This window comes from Antennarius striatus, chromosome 16 (assembly GCF_040054535.1).
Source record: "Antennarius striatus isolate MH-2024 chromosome 16, ASM4005453v1, whole genome shotgun sequence".
In the NCBI taxonomy this organism is placed as follows: domain Eukaryota; kingdom Metazoa; phylum Chordata; class Actinopteri; order Lophiiformes; family Antennariidae; genus Antennarius; species Antennarius striatus.
In genome coordinates, this window is record NC_090791.1 from 13,963,871 (window position 1) to 13,987,611 (window position 23,741).

Here is a 23,741-nt window from a genome sequence, read left to right on the forward strand (position 1 = left end):
TCTTGTTGAAACACCCATTTAAAGGGTATTTCCTCTTCAGTGTACAACAACATGACTACTACCATCATTCCAATATCAAACTGATACATGATTCCTGGTATGCAATAAATAGGATGCTTATACCACCATGCTTCACCATCATCACAGAGTACAGTGGCTTGAATTCAGTGTTTGCAAGTTGCCTGACGGACTATCTGTGACCCTTAGACCCAAAAGAACAACCTGACTCATCTTTTCACAAAGTATTGCGCCACTTCTTTTTAGGAAAGTCAGTGTGTTCTTTGACAACTGTAACCGCTTCAGCATGTCTTTATTTATGCGGAGCATCTTGCTCGTAGCTTGGCTGCACGTTGTCTGACGGTTACAGTTCTCACAGACAACCTCAGCCTTTCCCATTTTGGATAGTCTCCAATCGAATCAAATATTTCATTTTTTATTTTCTTTGTCACCCTTCTGGCTTTTTTGCCCTTCTAAAGTGTTTGATCATTTTAGCCCAACCCTTTTGTTTAATGACTCATGGAGTCAGCGGCGTGCAGATCATTCCCATTGGTTTTCTATACCTTTACGGAACCTTGTAAGATAAGTTAATATTCTTTATGGTCCCACAGTGGGGAAATTTGTGCGATTGTGACAGCGGGGGGGGGGGGGGGGGTCATACATAAATACAATACTTAAATAATAAACATACATATTAACATAAGCAACATATGAAATATATATATATATATATTCACATGTGGTAAACATATTGTCATATATTAGATGTTGAAATTCTAAAAACCAGCGATTTTTCTTTCTTATGTGAGATTGCTATTATTACGAACACAGCTGTACATGAATAAGTCATTTTGGATCCTTTTGGATGGTTGACCACAATTAACAAGTATCTAAAGATTAAAAAATAGACATCATGAATGCTTTTTTTTTTTGTTCTATTTCTTTTCTTTGGATGCATCTTGATATTGTTGTATCAGGGTGCGGCATGAGCTGTAACCTGTAACACGATTATAGTGGTGACAGATTGAGTTTTTGCACAACTAACAGCTTCGTCCATCACAGAATTAAACTTTGATTGTTTTTGCTAAATCTTGTGCGATTGCCCCCAAAATACAACAGCAAAGATGAAAATTTACATTTTATTAAGCATGCTTTCATTCTGAATCAAATAAGAAACAATAAAATACCCATTCCAATTTGAAAAAGTAGGCCTTCAGTTAGTCAGAATATTTCTTTTTGCAAAAAAACCCAAAAGAAATCTGGATGTACGGAGATTATTTCAAGGTTTTTGATAGATTTCTCTTTACTGAATAACTTCCAAAAAATAAGGTGAAATGTAATGTATAAAACGTATGAAATGCAGGAGAATAGAAGGTATTTACAGCAATGGACATAATTTCCAAACTGTACATATACATTTAAGAATAAATAGTTTTTCTTGGAGTATGAGGTTTAAGATGCAACAATGGAATATATTTTGAGTCAAAAAATAATTTTTTAAACCAAACAATTCATTTTGGTTTTTCACCTTCATGTTCTGTGATGGAATTGATGTCCTTAAGATGTTAAAGACATCATTTTTCATTTTTTGCTCAAAAAATTACACCAAACGAGGTGAAGATCCTCAGAAATGACAGCATGCAATGCATTCACCAGCTAAAGTGATGCCACTGGATGCTTTCTACTAACCGTGTTGTGACAAACACAGTGACAATTTGTACCCCCAGTACAACAAAACCAATTGTCCCAATCAGGCCTTCGTGTTGTTCAACCCAGCGCGAAATTCCCCCCAGACAACCGCCCAGGAAAATGACGCTCTGAGCGGTAAACTCATCCAGCGCCTGGGCTCCGACGCCACACTGGGAGTTCCACACCGTGCCATTCTCTAAGGGGTCCACACAGCATGTTGCAGGGACACCACAGGCCAGCACTCCTGGAGCTGAGCAGTTGTAATATCTAAGGAAAATAAAAGTATATCCACCAGCAATCTAAGCAGGACAATCACTTCACAAGACATTCCTTACAGCATGACCAGTACGTCACGACACTCACATGTTAATCTCCCAGTCACGGTAGTTTTCTGCCCCACAGCATTGCAGATTCGACTGAATCTCATCCACAATGAACCTGAGATCTAGATCATCCTGGTAGCGTACCATGGCAGTTAACACCCCCGACCTCACGTAGTCTCCAATCTGGTCTTGTAAGCTGTAGGCCACGATGACAACCAGAACCTGAGCAGTGATGAGCAAAAGTACCATGCCGCAGAACATCTTCAGCAAAAAGCAGTTCTCTCTTAAGGCGCCCACACAGCCCGAAAGGCAGAGCATGGTCAGCACTAAGCCCAGAGTCACAAGTATGAGCATTGGGTCGGTGCCGATACTGCTGATCTTCTCCTGAGCAAAGGACTCTTTGCTGACAAGGCCCCACATCCCTAGACCCAGAACCACCAGGCCCAGAACAGTGAACATCAGATTGCACAGGAACAGAAAGTATTTAAGGAAATAGTCCATCAAAGAATATCTGTAGAAGGGTTGGACGTGTCCTCCAGATGCTGGGTTGTTGTTGTCCTGTCCATTGTTTTGTCCTCCTTGGCGAAATTCATTAGAGACTTGGCCGAGCTCCTCAGGACCCTCTTCTCTAGAGCCTGCCTTTAGAAACACAAGAATGCAACTGAATATCATTGTATTTGACAGCTAGTGCATCCTAAATTATTTAATTATACTTCACTCAACAGGAAGATGCTCAGAAGTACGAGATTTTAAAAGTTCAAAAGCATGACAAGAGAAGCCCCTTACCTTTGGTATGAGCGGGCTGGACTCACCCTGCCCTGAGTCTCCCCTCCGCCATGGAAGAGAAATCCTCTTCAACATCAAATATCCTCTCATGTTGTAACGACTGAGAGACGATTTTTACTGGTTAGATGACACAAGTTAAAGAGGAGCATTGAGGAGCGTTCACCACAGTGTGAACAGAGGAGCATGTGAGCGAAGGTGGGGTTACCATGCTGTGATTGGCCTCTGGCGGCTGCGGTGCGTGGGATTCCTTCATCATGTGAGAGTCACAGCGAGGGGATTATGGCATCAGACTCACGCACTGGAATAGAACCACAAGTGGAACAAAACGCTTTTAGTTTGAGGTTTTCACATTCTAAGATACTAGGGTAATCATACTATTTGATAAATTGATTGTACTTGGAAAAGATAAAGCAGATGGATAAAGAGGAAATATGTACTGTTTGAGTTTCACCGCAAAACTTATTTAAACTTTTATATGCTCCCATGTAAGTGTGTTCTGGATTATCACTTCAGAGGGTCCCAAACCAGAGGTCAGGGGTGTGACGGCACAAGTCTGAGAGACTAACAGAAAAGGGTTAAAAAAGGCAAAGGAAATGTCATGAACGTCAGATGCTTATTCTTAAGCAAAACCTTGAACACTGATGACTATGTTATTATGTTTTTAATTCAATTTCTCATTAACCAGCAGTTTATTTGTTTACCATTACAGTCACTGCATTAACATTCTTAAAGGTCTTATTCAACAACAGGTGACTAATTTCTCTTGCTGAGAGCTGCGAAGTGAAGTTTTCTTACACATTTACGTCTCTTTCAGTTCTGTTGAGCATCTCAACAGAGAAAAGAGAGCCCAATCTGTTCTGAGTGTGTCCAGCAGATAGCAAATCATTCCAGAAAAGTATGGCTGTAGTAAAGAATATTAAATACTAATAACTGAATTGTAGTAATACATATACATACAAATGTAATTGTGTACTAGCATGTAACCTTCGTTTAATTTTGTTCAAAGTAAATTTTCTAAATAGTCTAAAAGAAAACATTTTGACATCAACTGGTTTAGATGATCTGTTCTCTGTTTAACTTTCGTGAAACCACATGAAATGATGAATCGAAACAGCGACAAATAACCAGAATATCCCTTTGGGCATGGCCTCCTCTTGGGAACACTGACAGTCATGTGACTTGTTAAGAAATGTGAAACTACTTGAAGTTAACCTTCTGTTTTCCATCAATGTTTTAAGCGTAAGAAAGAATATATTCCTGTTAATGGATGCTCTGATAAAATCAGTACTGTGCAGCTTGCGATAGAGCTGTCAAAGGTTATCTCACTCTGCTGCTTTTCTTTTCTCTGCTTGTTCTGGACTGAGCTACAGGGAGCTGGAAGGAATTAGGACTTTTGACTGGACTCCAGATGGAGCTAGAAAATTCTGATTATGCTGTTGCCATGAATCTGTTTCCATATTAATGTGTAAACAGAAAAACAGTCCCTTGCCACATGTATCCCTAGTCGTTTATTTTGGACTAATCCTGACACAAATACTTGTTGAATTTTTTTGTCTTTCCATTGCAGATTAAGGCGCTGGATACTGATGGATAAATGCTCAGCTCAGCGGGTTCTTGTAATCACTGCTATATAGATAAATAGTCATGAATGATGGAAAGCAACTTTACTGGAAATTTTTTCTTTATCATAAAATGGTTTAAAAAAATTTGTGACGTTATGAAGCGCTTAATGTCTTAAGGACAAGTCTCCTGGATCCTTTACTTCATTTCAATGCTTCGCTCTTGTTTCTTTTTGATGGAATGTGTTGCTGAAAGCAAAATGATCACTGTCATTCAAAAGCATGAAAAGTTTATTATAATGTTATTTTATAGTTTTACTTATATTCATAATATCGGAAACAGGGATCTTATAAGCCAAATGGCTTCTACCCATCAGCCCTTTATTTTCGGATGTTGTTGTTGATGTTGTAAATGTGATGAAGGTGAGAAGTCTGTAGTAATAACATGTCTGAAAAGAAAACAAACTAAATAAATAAATAGCCATTACTATTATAATGTTATTCTTATTATGTATAACATTTTTTAAATTATATTATTGACATTCTTTCATTTATCTTCTTGAAGACGAGATGAATTTCACCACTGATCTGCAGGGTTCCATCCCAGCTGGCTACGGGTGAGAGGAGGGGAACACCTTGAATGAGATGCCACCTCATTAGAAGGCCAAGATTATTTATACCTACAATAATATATTATTATTGTTTTATTTCAATATTGTTTTTATTGTTACAATTTGTATCCTTTTAATGTTTGTCTTTACTAAAATTTGCATGTCATTATTAATTTATATGATTTTTTCCAAATATACTGTATAAAAATATATTTTCAAATATTTTAGTATGAAATTCAAATTTATCAAGAAATAATGACACATTTTATTTGGTCATAACAATATAAAGTTGATGTTGTTGCAATATGTAAGAACCAAGACACCCCACATTATGACCTGTATATCCCCATGATGAGCAAATTCTTGTCAACACAAGGTAAAGCAACACGTTGTTCAATAAAAAAAATTCTTGTTATGACATCTTGCTCCAGCCTCTATCAACAGTTTGATTATTTCAAATAAACTAAATTCAGGGTCTGTTCCAGCACTTCACTGAAGAAATAGGCAAATATTCTTTATCACAATAATTTAACATGAAAAACTCACATTTTTGTTGTTCTGTCATTTCCAGCTTTGGGACAGATGGATAAACGGATGCTGACTGGAGCTGCTTAAACCCAGATGGCAAGCAGATTTTATTACAGTAAGCAGCAAGAATGCTCCGATGCGGCTGTATCAAACACAGCAAATGATTGTGGGGCCTTGGCCCTGACTTCCATGTTATGTTACTGTGCATGCAGCAGCGTGAAGGCATGTTGTAAAGGAATGGGATGTGTCATTGTTGCATCAATAAAGGGGGTGGGAGGAGGTGAGGGGAGCTGGTCAGAGAAATTTTTTTTCGCAGTTATAAGAAAGTGCTCAGGTCATATTGCTCACTTGTGAAGGATTCACTCTCAAACCTGCCTTGTGCTTCCGTGATCTTGAAAGACTACTGACCCTACTTCACAGAAAGGTACAGTAAACTGATTGGATTCTTTAACTTCTATTTTACCTACAGAGGAGCAAAGCTAACTGTGTGCAGAAAAGATTTCCTAAAAAGTATTTACCTACAGAATTATAATATTTCAAACTTTGTTACTAAGTGAAAGAATATGGAAACTTCACTGGACAAATGATTGTCATCACCACATCTTGTTATTTATGTTCTTGTAAGGTGAGAAAGATGAGGACAAAGGAGATTCTGGCCCTGCTCTGCATGACCATAACATGTTGCGCTCAGAAAAGGAAAAAGGACTCTTCATGTTGGGATTCTAAAGGTTGGAATTTATGCGTTTAATGTCACAATAAGTAGATGATTTGAAGTATTGCTTTCCTAGAAATTCATTATCTAAATGTCTGTTCTCAGAACACAGCAATGGCAAGACTTGTGCCAACCTGACCCAGGTACTGGACAACTGGAAATTTGCTATTGTAACCCAAGTGAAAGACCTGTTGGTTTATGACCATGCCTCTGTCCTACCTGAATACAACAGGTGGGTCACACTTGGGTGGGTGGGTTACATCTTATATTGCAGCGGTGGTAGATGAGCAAGACTGAACGAAAGGAGAAACCAGAAAGCCAGAATATTGACTAGGAGTGAGGAGAAACATGAAGATAACAGCAGTCGGTGATGTCAGTGAACATTTTATTTTTTCACTCACAGTTGCGCAAAGTTATGCAACTTCTGTTGCTAGGCACACGAACACCGACCCATCGTGCTTATGATGTGACTCATGACTCTGGTCCACACAAGCCGAGTGCGTAAATGACTTCAGTGCACAGAGACGTTGCCAACAGGATAAGGGAAGTGTTGCAGCCTTGTGTGCTGTTGGATTGAGTAACAGATATCACTGTTAGCTGTTGACCCTCTCCTTTGAGGTGAGAGTCTGGACTACTAAGAACCTGTGTAAGATCATTACAAAGCAACAACTTTACTTAGACTGCAGGCTCAGGCCAACAATCTGACACTGTTATGCTTAGTTCTGTTTAAAGCCCTTCCGATCTGACATCTGCTACCCTGATGTTGGGACTTTCCTTGCTTAACATTGTGTTGTGGCTTATTTTGCCAAAAAAAACTCGTTGCCATGTTTTACCAACAAGCTGTGGTTGTTATAATCATCAAAGTTTGTGGAATAATATCATACAAACAGGCAACAGACATAAATTTATCAATTTGAATTTTCTCAAACCTCTACATGCATCCAGGATTGAGCCTCTGTCCAATGCTCTGGGAGACCTGCACAGGCAGTTCAAGAGTCTAAAAGAAGACCTGGGGAAGCTCACCTCTAAGTTTGACACCGTGGAGGCTTTTGTTGATGACCTAAAGGAGGGCAGATTCTCTCTACATCATCGGGCCTTGCAGAGAAGCCCCCCCAGCATTGGTCTGAGGTCTCCACTGCGGGTGCAGATGAGGGCTTCCCATCTTCCTCTGATCAAAGAGTCAACATTGACCAGGAACTGGAGGACAAGACCACGAACACCGTAAACCTGTTGCCATTACCTGAACTTTTATATCAGTGCTGATGTAATTGTATAAATATGATAAAAAGTGTGATGTGAAGTCACACACAGTAAATAAGAAGACTTAATGATGAAGCTTGACACACGGTAATGCACAGATCTTTGTTGTTCAAAGTCTCCTTGAACAACAAGGAGGCAGAATTTATCAAACAACATAGTTGAGTTCTGCTTTGTCCTGAAATAGCTTGGATATAAAGTCTTGGATGTGAAAAGGTCATCTGCAACTGTTATATGACACAGTGTACTTCCACAACGAATAACCACTATTTGCATATTACTTGTATTTTTGGTTTTTGCATTGAATGTGTATCACTTGCATTTCTCCACATTTGGTGTATTGTATTACATTTATTTAACATTTAGGACAAAAAAACTCCACATGCACTCACAGAAAACACTAATCATAAATCAATTTGCAGGACAGCAAAACATAAAGGACACCTGAATATGCTGACAGGAGAGGAAGTAATTTGTTTCATTGTAGTATTGAACGACTAATCTTGCAACTCATCTCCTCATCCCCAGTCCTGCATTGATAAGGTTTACAAGTGTAAAATGTCTTTGGGCTCCCAGACTTTAGAGGAAAGCATCAAATACCACAGTATGTAAGAAAGTAGAGTTAACATTTCATATCTTATACTTTGTTGTTTGTTCCTTTTGCTGATAACAGTGTTTCAATATTTAGAGAAAAAAACAACATGTGCATGCTTGTAATAAATGTTTTGACAGTTAGGTGGAGGTGTTGTATTGGCTTTGCAGCTGCTGCATATTTCAAAAGTCATTATATAAAAATGTGTTGAAAACATGGTGTGATTAATTCTCGTGACAAGATCATTAATAACAACCTAATTATACCTGCATGGATTACACAGTTAATTACACAGTCCCCTGGGATAGGCTCCAGCAACCCTGCAATCCTCACAATACTTAAAAATACATGTAATCTTAAAAAAAGCCACACAGTTATAACAAATCAAATACAACGCAGACACATATCTGACTGGTACTTACGACCTGATGTTCCTCATCAACCAGGTTACATTCTAATATTTTAATTAACAGTTCTTACTTGAAAAAATATTTAATGAGAACACATATTTTTAACAAATCAAATGCACGACAGAGACATATATTTCTTAGTCTGACTGAAGTCACTTGTACCACTTCAGACATTAAAACAATCATTTCAAATAAGTGAAAATGAGTTTCCACCAGTGAAGCATCACATCTCTGTTCCTTCCCAGGATGCACCTGCAGGCCTGCTTTCCATATTAACAGCTCCATGTAGATGAAGAGTCAAATGTCAGCTCTCTGTGAAACCACAGGAATTCAAGCAAAACTCATTCAATACAAATTTAAAGAACAAAAAACACCTGATGTGTTTTTCAGGTACTCATTTCAGTGGAATGAAACATTTTCTGTGGTGATGATAATGGAGTCAGAAAAAAGGTTCCCTTCCCTTCAAAGCTCCTCCTCCTGTCAGTCTCTCTCTGCTTCAGTGTTGTAATAAATTGCTCCTCCAGCACCTCCTCTCCTCATCCTCCAAACCTTCATATCTGCCAGCAGTCAGATCACTTTGTGAACTAGGAGACCTTTCTCAGCACACACTGACAACATGCTGGTGACGCTCTGCACTCTCATCTCTGCTCTAACCTGTAAGGAGGCTGACTTACTGCAGCTCTGACCTCATGCTGGAGTCTTCAGTCTGTGTGTTTGTCTTGACTCCATGTCGTCTTGTTGTTTCCAGGTGTGAGTGGTGTGACGGTGGTGACACAGACGCCTCCTGTTGTGACCGTCAGGAAGGGAGAGACGGTCACCATGAATTGTAACCTGGGGACGGTTACTAATAACAATGCAAGATGGTATAAACAGAATCCAGGAGGAGTCCCTCAGTATGTGCTGAGGTTTCATCACAGCTGGAGCTCTGTAGAATACGGCTCTGGGTTTTCAGCCCCAAAATTCACATCTACTCATCAGTCACGTTCAGATTATCGTTTGATCATCAGTGATGTAGAGGAGGGAGATTCTGCAGTCTATTACTGTAAGACATGGGACAGCTCTGTTAACCAGTACGCATCACAGTGATTTACACTCTGACAAAAACCTCCTCACCAAACACTTCTGCTTTTCAAACTCCCATATGCTGATTGTGACTCAAGAAGCTGATGATGTTTTTAGAACTTCTCCAGTTCAAAAATGCCCTTTTTAACTTATCTACTTGTTCTATGCCATATAAATAATAACTCTTGTAGTTAGAGTCCTGTCCAGCTTACTGTCCAACTTTACCCCCAATATCTGTAGTTGGACACCATCTCCACCTTACCCTCAAGGATGGAGACAGGGTCTGGTTTTGAACTCCCCTTTCTAAAGTCCACAACCATCTCTTCAGTCTCTGTGAGGTTCTACTGCAGATGGCTGTAGTTGCACAAATCCACAAATTCCGCAAAAGAGCTCCCGTACTCTCTTCATATAATCCACAAAATCGTTTCTAACAACTTAATTATACCTGCATTTATCACAGTGTACATTTGAATGTACTGATGACCTGATGTTCTTCATCATCCAGGAGGCATTCTGATGCTTGACAATTCTTAATCAAAAATATCTTTACAGTCATGAAAATACAGTTTTAACAAATCAAATGTGCAGCAGACATATTTCTTTATCTGTATTTCAGGCATTGGAGCGATTGTTTTAGTTGAGTGAAACTGAGTTTTCATCCTCCACCAGTGAAGCATCACATCTCTATTCCTTCCCAGGATGCACCTGCAGGCCTGCTCTCCATATTAACAGCTCCATGTAGATGAAGAGCCAAATGTCAATTATCTGTGAAACCACAGGAATTCAAGCAAAACTCATTCATTACAAAGTAAAAAACAAATGAGTTATAGCATGTGTTTTTCAGGTCATGATTTTCTATGATTTTGTGTCTGGAACAAACATTCTGTGCTGATGATAATGGAGTCAGAAAAAAGATTCCCTTCCCTTCAAAGCTCCTCCTCCTGTCAGTCTCTCTCTGCTTCAGTGTTGTAATAAATTGCTCCTCCAGCACCTCCTCTCCTCATCCTCCAAACCTTCATATCTGCCAGCAGTCAGATCACTTTGTGAACTAGGAGACCTTTCTCAGCACACACTGACAACATGCTGGTGACGCTCTGCTCTCTCATCTCTGCTCTAACCTGTAAGGAGGCTGACTTACTGCAGCTCTGACCTCATGCTGGAGTCTTCAGTCTGTGTGTTTGTCTTGACTCCATGTCGTCTTGTTGTTTCCAGGTGTGAGTGGTGTGACGGTGGTGACACAGACGCCTCCTGTTGTGACCGTCAGGAAAGGAGAGACGGTCACCATGAATTGTAACCTGGGGACGGTTACTGATGCAGTTGCAAGCTGGTATAAACAGAGTCCAGGAGGAGTCCCTCAGTATGTGCTGAGGTTTTATCACAGCTGGAGATCTGTAGAATACGGCTCTGGGTTTTCAGCTCCAAAATTCACTTCTACTCATCAGTCACGTTCAGATTATCGTTTGATCATCAGTGATGTAGAGGAGGGAGATTCTGCAGTCTATTACTGTGGCACATGGGACGGCTCTGTTAACCAGTACGCATCACAGTGATTCACACTCTGACAAAAACCTCCTCACCAAACACTTCTGCTTTTCAAACTCCAATATGCTGATTGTGATTTAACAAACTGATTAAGATTAACTAAAGATTAAATTTATGTTACTAATCCCCAGTACAGAACATATATCTGTATGTGTTAGTCAAAGCACACACAATATTTTGTTCAGGACCCTGAAACACAACACAGTAGGGGCCTGTAGTCGGGCAAATTAGTCCTAGCAGTACAGTGGAAACAGTGACGAGTCGCGACTTAGGGGTGTGCCCTAAATGAGCAGATTGCAGGAGAGGATGACTCCTTGCTCAAGGGCACCTCGGCAGTGACCAGGAGGTGAGCTGACACCTCCCAAGTCAGCTCACACTCTGAGGATTTGTGGCGGGAACAGGAATTGAACAGCTGATATCTGGGCAATGTTTTGTCATAAGGTGTCCGCTCTACTGCTGAGTCACTGCAAACCTCAAATGATGACGTTTTTTAAATTGTCAACCTGTTCTATATCTCATATAAATAATTCCAGCTCTTGTAGTTAGAGTCCTGTCCAGCTTACTGTCCAACTTAACCTCCAGTATCTGTAGTTGGACAAAATTTCCACCTTATCCTCCTGGATGGTAAGAGGTCTAACTTTGACCTCAATTTTCCAAAGTCCACAACCATCTCTTCAGTTTTCTTGAGATTCTGCTGCAGAACGGTGTGGTTGCACCAATCCACAAATTCCCCAATGGAGCTCCTGTATTCCTCTTCATATCATCCACAAAAATAGCCAAGAATAACTGAGTCATCACAAAACACTTGAGGAAAGCCACTGTCAGAGTTGTGTTGGAATTCCGAATTTGTACAATGTGAACATGAATCGTGACAGAATGGTTCCTTGTGGTGCTCTTGTGCTGCAGCTAACCTTCCAGACACAGTCCTGCATGAGGACAAAATGTGGATGTGATGACAGATAGCTGACCCAAGAAGACAGTTCTGACTTCCCCCTCATGGTCCTCGTTTTAACTCTAAGAAACCTTGACTATATTGTTTTGAAGATGTTGGAGGAGTTCTGATCAAGTGCATCTGAAGCAGAACCAAGAGATCATCATTCGTACCAATCTTCCACTGGAAGAAAAACTGTAGAGGATCCAAGTACGAAGACACCACCGGTCTGACGCAAGAGAGGACCAGTTTCTCCAGTGTCTGTTCTATAATACATTCAAAGGAGGATTTCATTTTTATTTCATAACAGGACATCAATCAATGACTAAACTGTAGGTCTCATGTAACCATGTCAGACCAGGACTACCACATCCACCTTCTCCTCCTGTGACATGGACTGAGACAGCCGCCCAGACACTGAGGTAAACAGTCTCATCCCAAACTGTCAGAAACCATCTCAGGGAAGCTCACCTGAATCCTGAGTCTGTTCCTAGATTTCTCCTGTCTCAGCTCACCATGCCTTTGGTTCTGCTCAGACCAATCCAAGTCTGAATCCTCAACTAGCAAAGATCACCAGTTCACCATCAAGACTGAGACGTTTGTCTGAAGAGGATGTTTCACTTCCTCCTCCTCATCAGTGAGAGTCAGGAGGTTTTTGTACAGCCGTGTGTACAAACTGAATCACTGTGGTATTCGGACAAGGCACCAAGCTGATTGTGACAAGTAAGTACCTTTAACTTCTCATGGAACAGGAGAGCCTTCAGTGATTTTATTTCTTTCTTTGACTTATTGTAAAAATAGCGAATGTTATTCATTTATTAAGAAGCTGAGATACCATGCTTTTTAAAAAATATTACCAATGACAAAAAATACAAAACCTTTCATTTTATTTTACAAAATTGTCCTTGTTTAATTAAAGAATTCTTTGAAACTGCACAAGTTAAATTAAATATCAGTCATCATCATGACAAAAAGCGGAGTTGTGTTTTCACTAGTCATGCTAAAAATTGTAGAATTTATCGTGAATTTAATTTGCAGTAACTGTGTTTCAGGAATGTTTGATGAAGGACTTTATTATTAATGTTTATTTAGTAGTCATGAAAACCAAGTTAGCCCTTGTTTCATATCGTCAAGTCAACAACTCCAAGTATTTCACAGTAAAAGCATTCACATAAGTTAGCTTTATTTTTCAGGAAAAATAGGTTGTGATAGTTAGTGATTAAAAGATGTTGTTTGAAGTAGATGTTTAATAGAATTCTTCAGATCATACTTCAGTTGTTTAATTCTCTACTAATTTAGTATCACAAACTGAATGATTCTTCCTCTAACAATCATTTCTTTGCTGGTTACTTGATGATCGTCCTTCATGTATTTTCAGGCTCCAGCTTCTCTCCTCCTGTCCTGACGCTCTTCCCTCCATCCACTGCTGAGCTCCAGTCCAACAAAGCCACTCTGGTCTGTCTGTCCAGTCAGTCTGTGCCTTTTGCAGACGTGAACTGGTTGGTTGGTGGGACTCCAGTGAGCAGTGGGATCTCTACCAGCACCGCTGTTCAGCAACCGGACCAGACTTTCCAGATCAGCAGCTCTCTGACTGTCCAGACATCAGACTGGAACATGGATAAGGTTTACACATGTAAAGTGTCTCTGGGCTCCCAGACCTCAGAGGAAAGCATCAAAAAATCAAACTGTGTAAAAGAATAAACGAGAAGAGCCACCATTTGATATCGGCCATGCTTTTGTTTGTTCTCTACGCTCATGACAGTGTTTTAATGTCAGAAAAAAATCTGTGTGCATGCTTGTAATAAATGTTGTGACAGTTAGACGGAGGTGTTGTATTGGCTTTGCAGCAGCTGCATATTTCAAAAGTCATTCAATAAAAAACATTACCAAAAAGTTTGTGTTTTATCGGTTGTTGATGTTGTATTTTTTTAAATCAAAATAGAAATATTTTGGCTTCATCAAAATATCTGATTTTTTTTAAGGTTTAGATCTGTTAAATATGTGACATGTCTGGTTACATTCAGTGAAATCTGTCATTTTATGTTTCCATTATCATTTACTACAACGGTACCATCTGGACATTCATAACAATGTAAGTAGAAATATTGTTTAAATTAAAGTGAGTCATCCTGAGTCTCTGTTGCAACACATCTCCAAGCTTCCTTCTCTCCCTGACAGGATACACCTGTAGTCTCATCCAGACCCAATTTTGAACTTCAGATACATACGAGCTACATGTGCTCTAGTTCACCCTCCACCTAAAACGAATCAATCCAGATGTGCATTTAATTCAGGCCTGAGGCTAGCCATTTGCCACAATCAGTCTGAAGCAAAATGATTGAGAGTAAATTTTCAAAGTGTACAAGAAAAAATATCAATACAATTAAACAAGAAGAGACCCAAGAATGACCTGATTCAACATTTATTTTTCTTATGATTCTGCTGGGAACAATTTACCTAGCATAACATTAAAAGGCTGAACTCCTCTGGTAGATCTGTATCAAATTTAACCAAGCAGAGCTGAGTATGATGACCTCAGCATCCTCCACACACTTAGAGGACTGCTTCTGTTGTGGATTTTCAAACATCTAAATCACTAAGTAAACAACCTGTCCTCTCTGAGCATATTTCAAAGTAGAAACGATTATCAAATGACAAGATAGGAACAAATTCTTCATACCCAGAAAAGTAATTTCATTGATGGATATTTTGTAATGTGGATGCACAAATGTTCTGAATGATTTCTGAAAGATTGCACCAAAAAGTGCTCCAGTGATGTAAAAAGAAAAGGTTTGTTAACAAATTGCTGTTGTGTTGTGCACTGCTGTCAAAAAGGAATGAACACAAAACTCTCCCGCCTCCGCAGAGGAAAGGGCAGCTCAGAAAAGTATCCAAATCAATTGGATTGTATAAAGACACAAGTTTAGTTTGAGGAGGACAGAGAGCCGCTGACTGCCATGTTGAACATCTGTGCATGCTTGTAATAAATGTTGTGACAGTTAGGTGGAGGTGTTGTATCAGCTTTGCTGCAGGTTTCAGAAGTCGTTTAATAAAAATGTGTTGAAAAACGGTGTGATTTTCTTGTCATGAAAATATCATTTCCTACAACTTAATTATACCAGCATCCAGGTGGCATTCTGATGCTTAAATTGACAATTATTAATTGAAAATATCTACAGTATGAAAATCCACAGTTTTAACAAATCAAATGCACAGCAGAGACATATTTCTTAATCTAACTGGAGTCAGCTGTATCACTTCAGACATTAGACAAATCTTTTAAAATGAGTGAAACTGAGTTTTCATCCTCCACCAGTGAAGCATCACTTCTCTGCTCCTTCCCAGGATGCACCTGCAGGCCTGCTCTCCATATTAACAGCTCCATGTAGATGAAGATTCAAATGTCAACTCTCTGTGAAACCACAGGAATTCAAGCAAAACTCATTCATCACAAAGTAAAAAAAAACAAATTAGTTATAGCATGTGTTTTTCAGGTCATGATTTTCTATGATATTGTGTCTGGAACAAACATTTTCTGTACTGATGATAATGGAGTCAGAAAAAAGGTTCCCTTCCCTTCAAAGCTCCTCCTCCTGTCAGTCTCTCTCTGCTTCAGTGTTGTAATAAATTGCTCCTCCAGCACCTCCTCTCCTCATCCTCCAAACCTTCATATCTGCCAGCAGTCAGATCACTTCGTGAACTAGGAGACCTTTCTCAGCACACACTGACAACATGCTGGTGACGCTCTGCTCTCTCATCTCTGCTCTAACCTGTAAGGAGGCTGACTTACTGCAGCTCTGACCTCATGCTGGAGTCTTCAGTCTGTGTGTTTGTCTTGACTCCATGTCGTCTTGTTGTTTCCAGGTGTGAGTGGTGTGACGGTGGTGACACAGACGCCTCCTGTTGTGACCGTCAGGAAGGGAGAGACGGTCACCATGGATTGTAATGTGGGGTCACATAACTATCATGCTCACTGGTATAAACAGAGTCCAGGAGGATTCCCTCAGTGGGTGCTGTCATTTGATCACATCCACAGCTCTGTAAATTATGGTTCTGGATTTTCATCCTCAAAATTCACATCTACTCAGCAGTCAAGTTCAGATTATCGTCTGATCATCAATAACTTGGAGGAGGGAGACTCTTCAGTCTATTATTGTAACACATGGGATGGTAATATCAACAAGTACCTATCACAGTGATTTACACTCTGACAAAAACCACTTCTTCTTTTTGAAAGAACTTTTCTCACAGTCATTATGTTTTCATAAACTTTCCAAGATATACTCCCAGTCTTACATTCTCATATAAACCCATGCAAATGTTTTAAGTAATAATTAATTAATATTTTTTCATTCACTGATTGTATTGCAGTAAAATTTCGTCTGCAGTGATGATGATAGGTCGCTTCTACTGTAGATATATTATCCAGATCAGTTAACTTGCTTCAACCCAGTCCATCACTTTTCACATACGCTCCACTGGATTTAATCATGGTTTATTTAAAAGGAAAATCAGATGCTAATTATTATTATTTATGTATTTAATTATTTGTACACTAAAGGGTTTTAGGCTGTTAATAGCGTGTGTGTGTGTGTGTGTGTGTGTGTGTGTGTGTGTGTGTGTGTGTGTGTGTGTACGTGTCTGTCTGTCTATCCTTATCTATCTATATCTATCTATCTATATATACAGTATATATATATATATATATATATATATATACACACACACACACACACACACACACACACACACACACACACACACACACACACACACACACACACACACACACACACACACACACACACACACACACACAGATGGCTCAGTGTGACTCATTTTCATTTGATCAGTTTCTCTGATTGCTTTAAATAATACTTCTAATTAGATATTATGACTGTCCAGATGGTACTATTACAGTAAATGTTAAAGGAAATACAAAATAACACACTTCACTGAAATGTAATCATATATGTAAATAGATCTAAAAAGATCTAAAAATTAAAATCTGATATTTTTATAAGGCTAAACTATTTTTACTTAGAACTGAAAAACAAACAAACATAAAACAAACTTTTTGGTAGTATTTTTTATTGAATGAGTTTTCAAATATGAAGGAGCTGCAAAGCCAATTCAACACCGCCACCTAACTGTCAAAACATTTATTACAAGCATGCAGACAATTTATTTTTAAAAAATTGAAATACTGCTAAATGAGCAAAAATAACAAAAAAAAAAGAGCAGATATTAAATAGTGACTCTACTTGTCTACTCTCTCATACAAAGCATGCACACAGATTTCTTACTGACATTAAAACACTGTCATGAGCATAGAGAGCAAACACTGAAACAGCGGATATCAAATGTTGACTCTGCTCGTTTATTCTTTTACACAGTTTGATTTTTTGATGCTTTCCTCTGAGGTCTGGGAGCCCAGAGACACTTTACATGTGTAAACCTTATCCATGTTCCAGTCTGATGTCTGGACGGTCAGAGAGCTGCTGATCTGGAAAGTCTGGTCCGGTTGCTGAACAGCGGTGCTGGTAGAGATCCCACTGCTCACTGGAGTCCCACCAACCAACCAGTTCACGTCTGCAAAAGGCACAGACTGACTGGACAGACAGACCAGAGTGGCTTTGTTGGACTGGAGCTCAGCAGTGGATGGAGGGAAGAGCGTCAGGACAGGAGGAGAGAAGCTGGAGCCTGAAAATACATGAAGGACGATCATCAAGTAACCAGCAAAGAAATGATTGTTAGAGGCAGAGCCATTCAGTAAGGAATGGGAAAAGTAAAGAATGATAAAGATTAATTCTAATTTAAATCTACTGTACTTCAATCAGCAAGTGTTAATCACAATCTATTTTCTTGAAAAATAAAGTTAACCCCTGTAAATGTTCCCTGCTTTTATTGTGAAGTATATGGAATTTTAAATTGAAAGGATGAGACAAGATGACAGGGCTAACTTGGTTTTCATAATAACTAAATAAACATCCGTGGTAAAATCCTTCTTCAAACATCCATTAAACACAAGTACTACAAATTCAAGTCAAAATGAAACTACAATTTAAACAACAACACAAAGACAACTATGATATTTTTTATGATGATGACTGATGTATTTAACTATTGCAGTTTCACAACCTCTTTAAATACAGAAGGACACATTTGTACAGAAATGTAACAGGTTTTGTACTTTTTAACATTAATAAAAGTTTTTTTTATTCCAAAACACAGAGTCTGTCAATTGTCAGTTAAATGAATAATATGTTCATTTATTTAGAAACAGGTCAAGAAAATAAAATGACATTATTTTAAATTAACACATACTCTATCTAAATCACCAAAGTCTCTTCTTTTCCACGAGAAGTTAAAGGTACTTACTTGTCACAGTCAGCTTGGTGCCTTGTCCGAATACCACAGTGATTCAGTTTGTACACACGGCTGTACAAAAACCTCCTGACTCTCACTGCTGAGGAGGAGGAAGTGAAACATCCTAATTAGTTAACATGCTAGTTGAGGATTCAGACTTGGATTGGTCTGAGCAGAACCAAAGGCATGGTGAGCTGAGACAGGAGAAATTTAAGAACAGACTCAGGATTCAGGTGAGCTTCCCTGAGATGGTTTCTGACAGTTTGGGATGAGACTGTTTACCTCAATGTCTGGGCGGCTGTCTCAGTCCATGTCACAGGAGGAGAAGGTGGATGTGGTAGTCCTGGTCTGACATGGTTACATGAGACCTACAGTTTAGTCATTGATGGATGTCCTGTTATGAAATAAAAGTGACATCCTCCCTTGAATGTATGTATTATAGAACAAACCCTAAAGAAACTGGTCCTCTCTTGCATCAGACTGATGGTGTCTTCATACATGGATTCTCTACATTTTTCCTACCAGCTAAAGATTGGTGTTTATGATTATCTTTTGGTTCTGTCTCAGAGGCATCAGAAACAGATCCAAAAACTCCTCCAACACCTTCAACACAAACCAGTCGAGGTTGCTTAGGGAGAAGACGAGGACCATGAGGGTGAAGTCCTCCTGGGTCAACTATCTGACATCAGAGCCCCAGTTTGTCCTCATGCAGGACTGTGTGTCTGGAAGGTTAGCTGCAGCACAAGAGGACCACAAGGAACTGTTCTGTCTTCATTCATGTTCTCTTTGTACACGTCAGACTTGCAAAAAAAACTCTGACAGTGTCTTTCCTCATGTATTTTGTGATGACTCAGCTATTCTTAGCTGTGTTTGTGGATGATATAAGGAAGAGTGCAGGACAAACACACCCATCTTCAGCAGAACCTCACAAAGACTGAAGACATGGATGTGGACTTTGGAAATTGGAGGTCAAAGCCAGACACTCTTACCCTCCAGGAGGATGAGGTGAAAAAGCAGAAGTGTTTGGTGAGGAGGTTTTTGTCAGAGTGTGAATCACTGTGATGCGTACTGGTTAACAGAGCTGTCCCATGTCTTACAGTAATAGACTGCAGAATCTCCCTCCTCTACATCACTGATGATCAAACGATAATCTGAATGTGACTGATGAGTAGAAGTGAATTTTGGGGCTGAAAACCCAGAGCCGTAGTACACAGAGCTATAGCTGTGATGAAACCTCAGCACCCACTGAGGGACTCCTCCTGGACTCTGTTTATACCAGCTTGCTTCGCTCCCAGTAACCGTCCCCAGGTTACAATTCATGGTGACCGTCTCTCCTTTCCTGATAGTCACAACAGGAGGCGTCTGTGTCACCACCGTCACACCACTCACACCTGGAAACAACAAGACGACATGGAGTCAAGACAAACACACAGACTGAAGACTCCAGCATGAGGTCAGAGCTGCAGTAAGTCAGCCTCCTTACAGGTTAGAGCAGAGATGAGAGTGCAGAGCGTCACCAGCATGTTGTCAGTGTGTGCTGAGAAAGGTCTCCTAGTTCACAAAGTGATCTGACTGCTGGCAGATATGAAGGTTTGGAGGATGAGGAGAGGAGGTGCTGGAGGAGCAATTTATTACAACACTGAAGCAGAGAGAGACTGACAGGAGGAGGAGCTTTGAAGGGAAGGGAACCTTTTTTCTGACTCCATTATCATCAGTACAGAGATCTAGTAACTCAAAATAGGTTTTTGTTGAAAGTTTGATCTGCTCAAAATTGTCATTTCATTTGTTTCGAGTGCTGTTATGTTCTTAGTCAGCATTGCGTCCTTGTACAGATTTATGCCTGGTCAACACAATTCATGGTTTTATAATGAAATGACCAGCAATGTATTGTATGTGTATTTTACCTAACTAAACTAACACTGGATTGTTTCATTTTAGAGAGGGAATTTAATATAATAAATTTGTTCAGTACTGAAATCACATGGGGCGGCACGGTGGCTCAGCGGGTAGCGCTGTCGCCTCACAATACGGCGGGTCCAGGTTCGAGTCACGTTCTGTGTGGAGTTTGCATCCTCTCCCCGTATCTGTGTGGGTTCTCTCCGGGTTCTCCGGCTTCCTCCCACCTCCTAAAGCATGCCCTTCAGGTTGATTGGCTGGTCCCAAATTGCCCGTAGGAGTGAGTGTTTGTGTGACTGGTTGTCAGTCTTTGTGTGTGGCTCCGCGGTGCACTGGCGTCGTGCCCGGAGTGTCCCCTGCCTCACGCCCAATGCCAGCTGAGTTAGGCTCCAGCTCCCCGTGACCCGCTAAGGCGGATGAAGCGGCAAAAGATGAATGAATGAATGAAGTCACATTTGGGTCTGGTCATTGGTGTTTCATTCAAACCTGTCTTGTCTAACCTCCACTAATACAGTGGGCGATAGATAACTGATATAAAGTCCAAACCTTGTTGTTTCATCAAAACAAAAGCATCCAGTCAATGTCCAAAGTGGCGTTAAACCACACATTATTCCTTTAGTGCTTTCAGAGACATCCTTCTTTGGAAATGTTCACACAATGAAGTGCTGTTTCTTACGAAACCTGCCACGAGGATGATGACAAGGTTTTTTGACAATCAATCCATCAGAAGCATGTCCAAATAGATGACAAAAATATGGAGGAAATATGGGGAGTTGAAGAAAAATAGATGCATGTTTATTGGGACAACCCATTTGGTCAAACAATCCGCTTCTCTCCTTAGGTGGATGAAAGTAACAGAAAAATAAAACGGTTATTGTCATTATTTGTGATATAAATATGTGATATGCAGGTAGTGAAGTCCTATTTGACACCTTGCTCTGAACTACCCCCCAGGGGTTTTTTCTAAGCCACTGCTTCAAAGCCTGCTTCAAACATGGAAAAAACACGTGACTGATGGCATTTGAACAACTCAAGTGTTTTATTCACCATCTGAAACACTCAAGAGGTTCTACACTTGATGGGTGTGGAGCAATCACACCAATCTGCAGCAGAACGTCACAAAGACTGAAGAGATGATTATGGACTTTAGAAAGGGGAGGTGAAAGCCTGACCCTGTCACGATCCAGAAGGATAAGGGTTGAGATGGTCTACAAGTATAGATACTGGAGGTAAAGTTGATCAGTAAGATGGACTGGACTCTAACTACAAGAACTGTAATGATTTATGCGAGATATGCATCGGGTTGAAAATTTAAAAAAAAAAGGGGTTTAAACTGGAAAGTTCTAAAAATATCATCAACGTCTTGATTCACAATCATCATATTGGAGATTGAAAAAGCAGAAGTGTTTGGTGAGGAGGTTTTTGTCAGAGTGTGAATCACTGTGATGCGTACTTGCTAACAGACAAATCCCATGTGCCACAGTAATAGACTGCAGAATCTCCCTCCTCTACATCACTGATGATCAAACGATAATCTGAATGTGACTGATGATTAGAAGTGAATTTTGGAGATGAAAACCCAGAGCCGTAGTACACAGAGCTATAGCTGTGATGAAACCTCAGCACATACTGAGTGACTCCTCCTGGACTCTGTTTATACCAGTGTGCATCATAATTAGTAACCGTCCCCAGGTTACAATCCATGGTGACCGTCTCTCCCTTCCTGACGGTCACAACAGGAGGCGTCTGTGTCACCACCGTCACACCACTCACACCTGGAAACAACAAGACGACATGGAGTCAAGACAAACACACAGACTGAAGACTCCAGCATGAGGTCAGAGCTGCAGTAAGTCAGCCTCCTTACAGGTTAGAGCAGAGATGAGAGAGCAGAGCGTCACCAGCATGTTGTCAGTGTGTGCTGAGAAAGGTCTCCTAGTTCACAAAGTGATCTGACTGCTGGCAGATATGAAGGTTTGGAGGAGGAGGAGAGGAGGTGCTGGAGGAGCAATTTATTACAACACTGAAGCAGAGAGAAATTGACAGGAGGAGGAGCTTTGAAGGGAAGGGAACATTTTTTCTGACTCCATTATCATCACCACAGAAAATGTTTGTTCCAGACACAAAATCATAGAAAATCATGACCTGAAAAACACATGCTATAACTGATTTGTTTGTTTTTTTACTTTGTGATGAATGAGTTTTGCTTGAATTCCTGTGGTTTCACAGAGAGCTGACATTTGACTCTTCATCTACATGGAGCTGTTAATATGGAGAGCAGGCCTGCAGGTGCATCCTGGGAAGCAGCAGAGATGTGATGCTTCACTGGTGGAGGATGAAAACTCAGTTTCACTCATTTTAAAAGATTTGTCTAATGTCTGAAGTGATACAGCTGACTCCAGTTAGATTAACAGATATGTCTCTGCTGTGCATTTGACTTGTTAAAACTCTATTTTCATGACTGTAAAGATATTTTTGATTAAGAATTGTCAAGTTAAGCATCAGAATGCCACCTGGATGATGAAGAACATCAGGTCATCTGTACATTCTAATACATTATAACAATTAGCGTGATAAATACAAGCATAATAAAGTTACAGGAAACAATATTTTCATGACAAGAAAATCACACCATTTTTTCAACACATTTTTATTAAATGACTTTTGAAACCTGCAGCAAAGCTGATACAACACCTCCACCTAACTGTCACAACATTTATTACAAGCATGCACACACATGTTCAACATGGCAGTCAGAGGCTCTCTGTCCTCCTCAAAATAAACTTGTGTCTTTATACAATCCAATTGATTTGGATATTTTTCTGAGCTGTACTTTCCTCTGCGTAGGCAGGGGAGTTTTGCACTCATTCCTTTTTGACAGCAGTGCACAACACGACAGCAAATTGTTAACAAACCCTTTTTTTGTACAATACAGCACCTTTTGGTCCAAACTTTCAGAAATCATTCAGAACATTTGTGCATCCACATTACAAAATATCCATCAATGAAATTACTTTTCTGGGTATGAAGAATTTGTTCCTATCTTGTCATTTGATGATCGTTTCTACTTTGAAATCTGAACAGAGAGGACAGGTTGTTTACTTAGTGATTTAGATATTTGAAAATCCCCGACAGAAGCAGTCCTCTAAGTGTGTGGAGGATGCTGAGGTGGTCATACTCAGCTCTGCTTGGTTAAATTTGATACAGATCTACCAGAGGAGTTCAGCCTTTTAATGTTATGCTAGGCAAATTGTTCCCAGCAGAATCATAAGAAAAATAAATGTTGAATCAGGTCATTCTTGGGTCTCTTCTTGTTTAATTGTATTGATATTTTTTCTTGTACACTTTGAAAATTTACTCTCAATCATTTTGCTTCAGACTGATTGTGGCAAATGGCTAGCCTCAGGCCTGAATTAAATGCACATCTGGATTGATTAGTTTTAGGTGGAGGATGAACTAGAGCACATGTAGCTCGTA

The 23,741-nt window shown here is 39.8% G+C and overlaps 4 protein-coding genes across 8 annotated transcripts; 2 read left to right on the forward strand and 2 right to left on the reverse strand.

Moving 5' to 3' along the window:
- Window positions 1–807: 807 nt before the first annotated feature.
- Window positions 808–5,638, reverse strand: tspan10 (tetraspanin 10). Of its 2 annotated transcripts, XM_068337250.1 has the most exons (5): window positions 5,512–5,638; window positions 3,001–3,093; window positions 2,796–2,912; window positions 2,050–2,648; window positions 808–1,953 (listed from the first exon to the last, which is right to left on the reverse strand). In XM_068337250.1, the coding sequence occupies exons 3-5, from the start codon at window positions 2,883–2,885 to the stop codon at window positions 1,647–1,649; spliced, it is 996 nt and encodes a 331-aa protein (XP_068193351.1). In that variant the 5' UTR covers window positions 2,886–2,912; window positions 3,001–3,093; window positions 5,512–5,638; the 3' UTR covers window positions 808–1,646. The 2 variants fall into 2 exon arrangements, with proteins under 2 accessions (XP_068193351.1, XP_068193350.1); XM_068337249.1 differs by having other exon boundaries at window positions 2,796–3,093.
- A 129-nt stretch (window positions 5,639–5,767) lies between these two features.
- si:dkey-282h22.5 (uncharacterized protein LOC107988040 homolog) lies at window positions 5,768–8,270 on the forward strand. The gene is made up of 4 exons (XM_068337239.1): window positions 5,768–5,917; window positions 6,119–6,221; window positions 6,311–6,437; window positions 7,151–8,270. Exons 2-4 carry the CDS (start codon window positions 6,128–6,130, stop codon window positions 7,428–7,430), a joined length of 501 nt encoding a protein of 166 aa, XP_068193340.1. The 5' UTR covers window positions 5,768–5,917; window positions 6,119–6,127; the 3' UTR covers window positions 7,431–8,270.
- A 702-nt stretch (window positions 8,271–8,972) lies between these two features.
- Window positions 8,973–14,059, forward strand: LOC137609891 (immunoglobulin lambda-1 light chain-like). Of its 2 annotated transcripts, none has more exons than XM_068337238.1 (4): window positions 8,973–9,120; window positions 9,213–9,540; window positions 12,691–12,722; window positions 13,378–14,059. In XM_068337238.1, the coding sequence occupies exons 1-4, from the start codon at window positions 9,081–9,083 to the stop codon at window positions 13,698–13,700; spliced, it is 723 nt and encodes a 240-aa protein (XP_068193339.1). In that variant the 5' UTR covers window positions 8,973–9,080; the 3' UTR covers window positions 13,701–14,059. The 2 variants fall into 2 exon arrangements, with proteins under 2 accessions (XP_068193339.1, XP_068193338.1); XM_068337237.1 differs by lacking the exons at window positions 8,973–9,120; window positions 9,213–9,540 and adding exons at window positions 10,500–10,646; window positions 10,739–11,066 and having other exon boundaries at window positions 13,378–13,911.
- A 3,231-nt stretch (window positions 14,060–17,290) lies between these two features.
- Window positions 17,291–22,239, reverse strand: LOC137609622 (immunoglobulin lambda-1 light chain-like). Of its 3 annotated transcripts, none has more exons than XM_068336769.1 (4): window positions 22,132–22,239; window positions 21,713–22,039; window positions 18,381–18,413; window positions 17,291–17,702 (listed from the first exon to the last, which is right to left on the reverse strand). In XM_068336769.1, exons 1-4 carry the CDS (start codon window positions 22,169–22,171, stop codon window positions 17,380–17,382), a joined length of 723 nt encoding a protein of 240 aa, XP_068192870.1. In that variant the 5' UTR covers window positions 22,172–22,239; the 3' UTR covers window positions 17,291–17,379. The 3 variants fall into 3 exon arrangements, with proteins under 3 accessions (XP_068192870.1, XP_068192869.1, XP_068192868.1); XM_068336768.1 differs by having other exon boundaries at window positions 18,381–18,410; window positions 21,710–22,039; XM_068336767.1 differs by lacking the exons at window positions 21,713–22,039; window positions 22,132–22,239 and adding exons at window positions 19,430–19,759; window positions 19,852–19,988 and having other exon boundaries at window positions 18,381–18,410.
- Window positions 22,240–23,741: the final 1,502 nt, after the last annotated feature.

Excerpts from the sequence above, each read along its gene's own strand:
- tspan10 (XM_068337250.1), bottom strand. The coding sequence starts at position 2,885 with ATGAGAGGATATTTGATGTTGAAGAGGATTTCTCTTCCATGGCGGAGG. Across the intron at positions 2,649-2,795 it reads CCAGCCCGCTCATACCAAAG|GCAGGCTCTAGAGAAGAGGG; the intron begins GTAAGGGGCTTC and ends GTGTTTCTAAAG. Across the intron at positions 1,954-2,049 it reads CGTGACTGGGAGATTAACAT|ATATTACAACTGCTCAGCTC; the intron begins GTGAGTGTCGTG and ends TATTTTCCTTAG.
- si:dkey-282h22.5 (XM_068337239.1), top strand. The coding sequence starts at position 6,128 with ATGAGGACAAAGGAGATTCTGGCCCTGCTCTGCATGACCATAACATGT. Across the intron at positions 6,222-6,310 it reads TTCATGTTGGGATTCTAAAG|AACACAGCAATGGCAAGACT; the intron begins GTTGGAATTTAT and ends GTCTGTTCTCAG. Across the intron at positions 6,438-7,150 it reads GTCCTACCTGAATACAACAG|GATTGAGCCTCTGTCCAATG; the intron begins GTGGGTCACACT and ends ACATGCATCCAG.
- LOC137609891 (XM_068337238.1), top strand. The coding sequence starts at position 9,081 with ATGCTGGTGACGCTCTGCACTCTCATCTCTGCTCTAACCT. Across the intron at positions 9,121-9,212 it reads TCTCATCTCTGCTCTAACCT|GTGTGAGTGGTGTGACGGTG; the intron begins GTAAGGAGGCTG and ends TGTTGTTTCCAG. Across the intron at positions 9,541-12,690 it reads AGCTCTGTTAACCAGTACGC|ATTCGGACAAGGCACCAAGC; the intron begins ATCACAGTGATT and ends AATCACTGTGGT.
- LOC137609622 (XM_068336769.1), bottom strand. The coding sequence starts at position 22,171 with ATGCTGGTGACGCTCTGCTCTCTCATCTCTGCTCTAACCT. Across the intron at positions 22,040-22,131 it reads TCTCATCTCTGCTCTAACCT|GTGTGAGTGGTGTGACGGTG; the intron begins GTAAGGAGGCTG and ends TGTTGTTTCCAG. Across the intron at positions 18,414-21,712 it reads TTTGTCTGTTAGCAAGTACG|TATTCGGACAAGGCACCAAG; the intron begins CATCACAGTGAT and ends GAATCACTGTGG.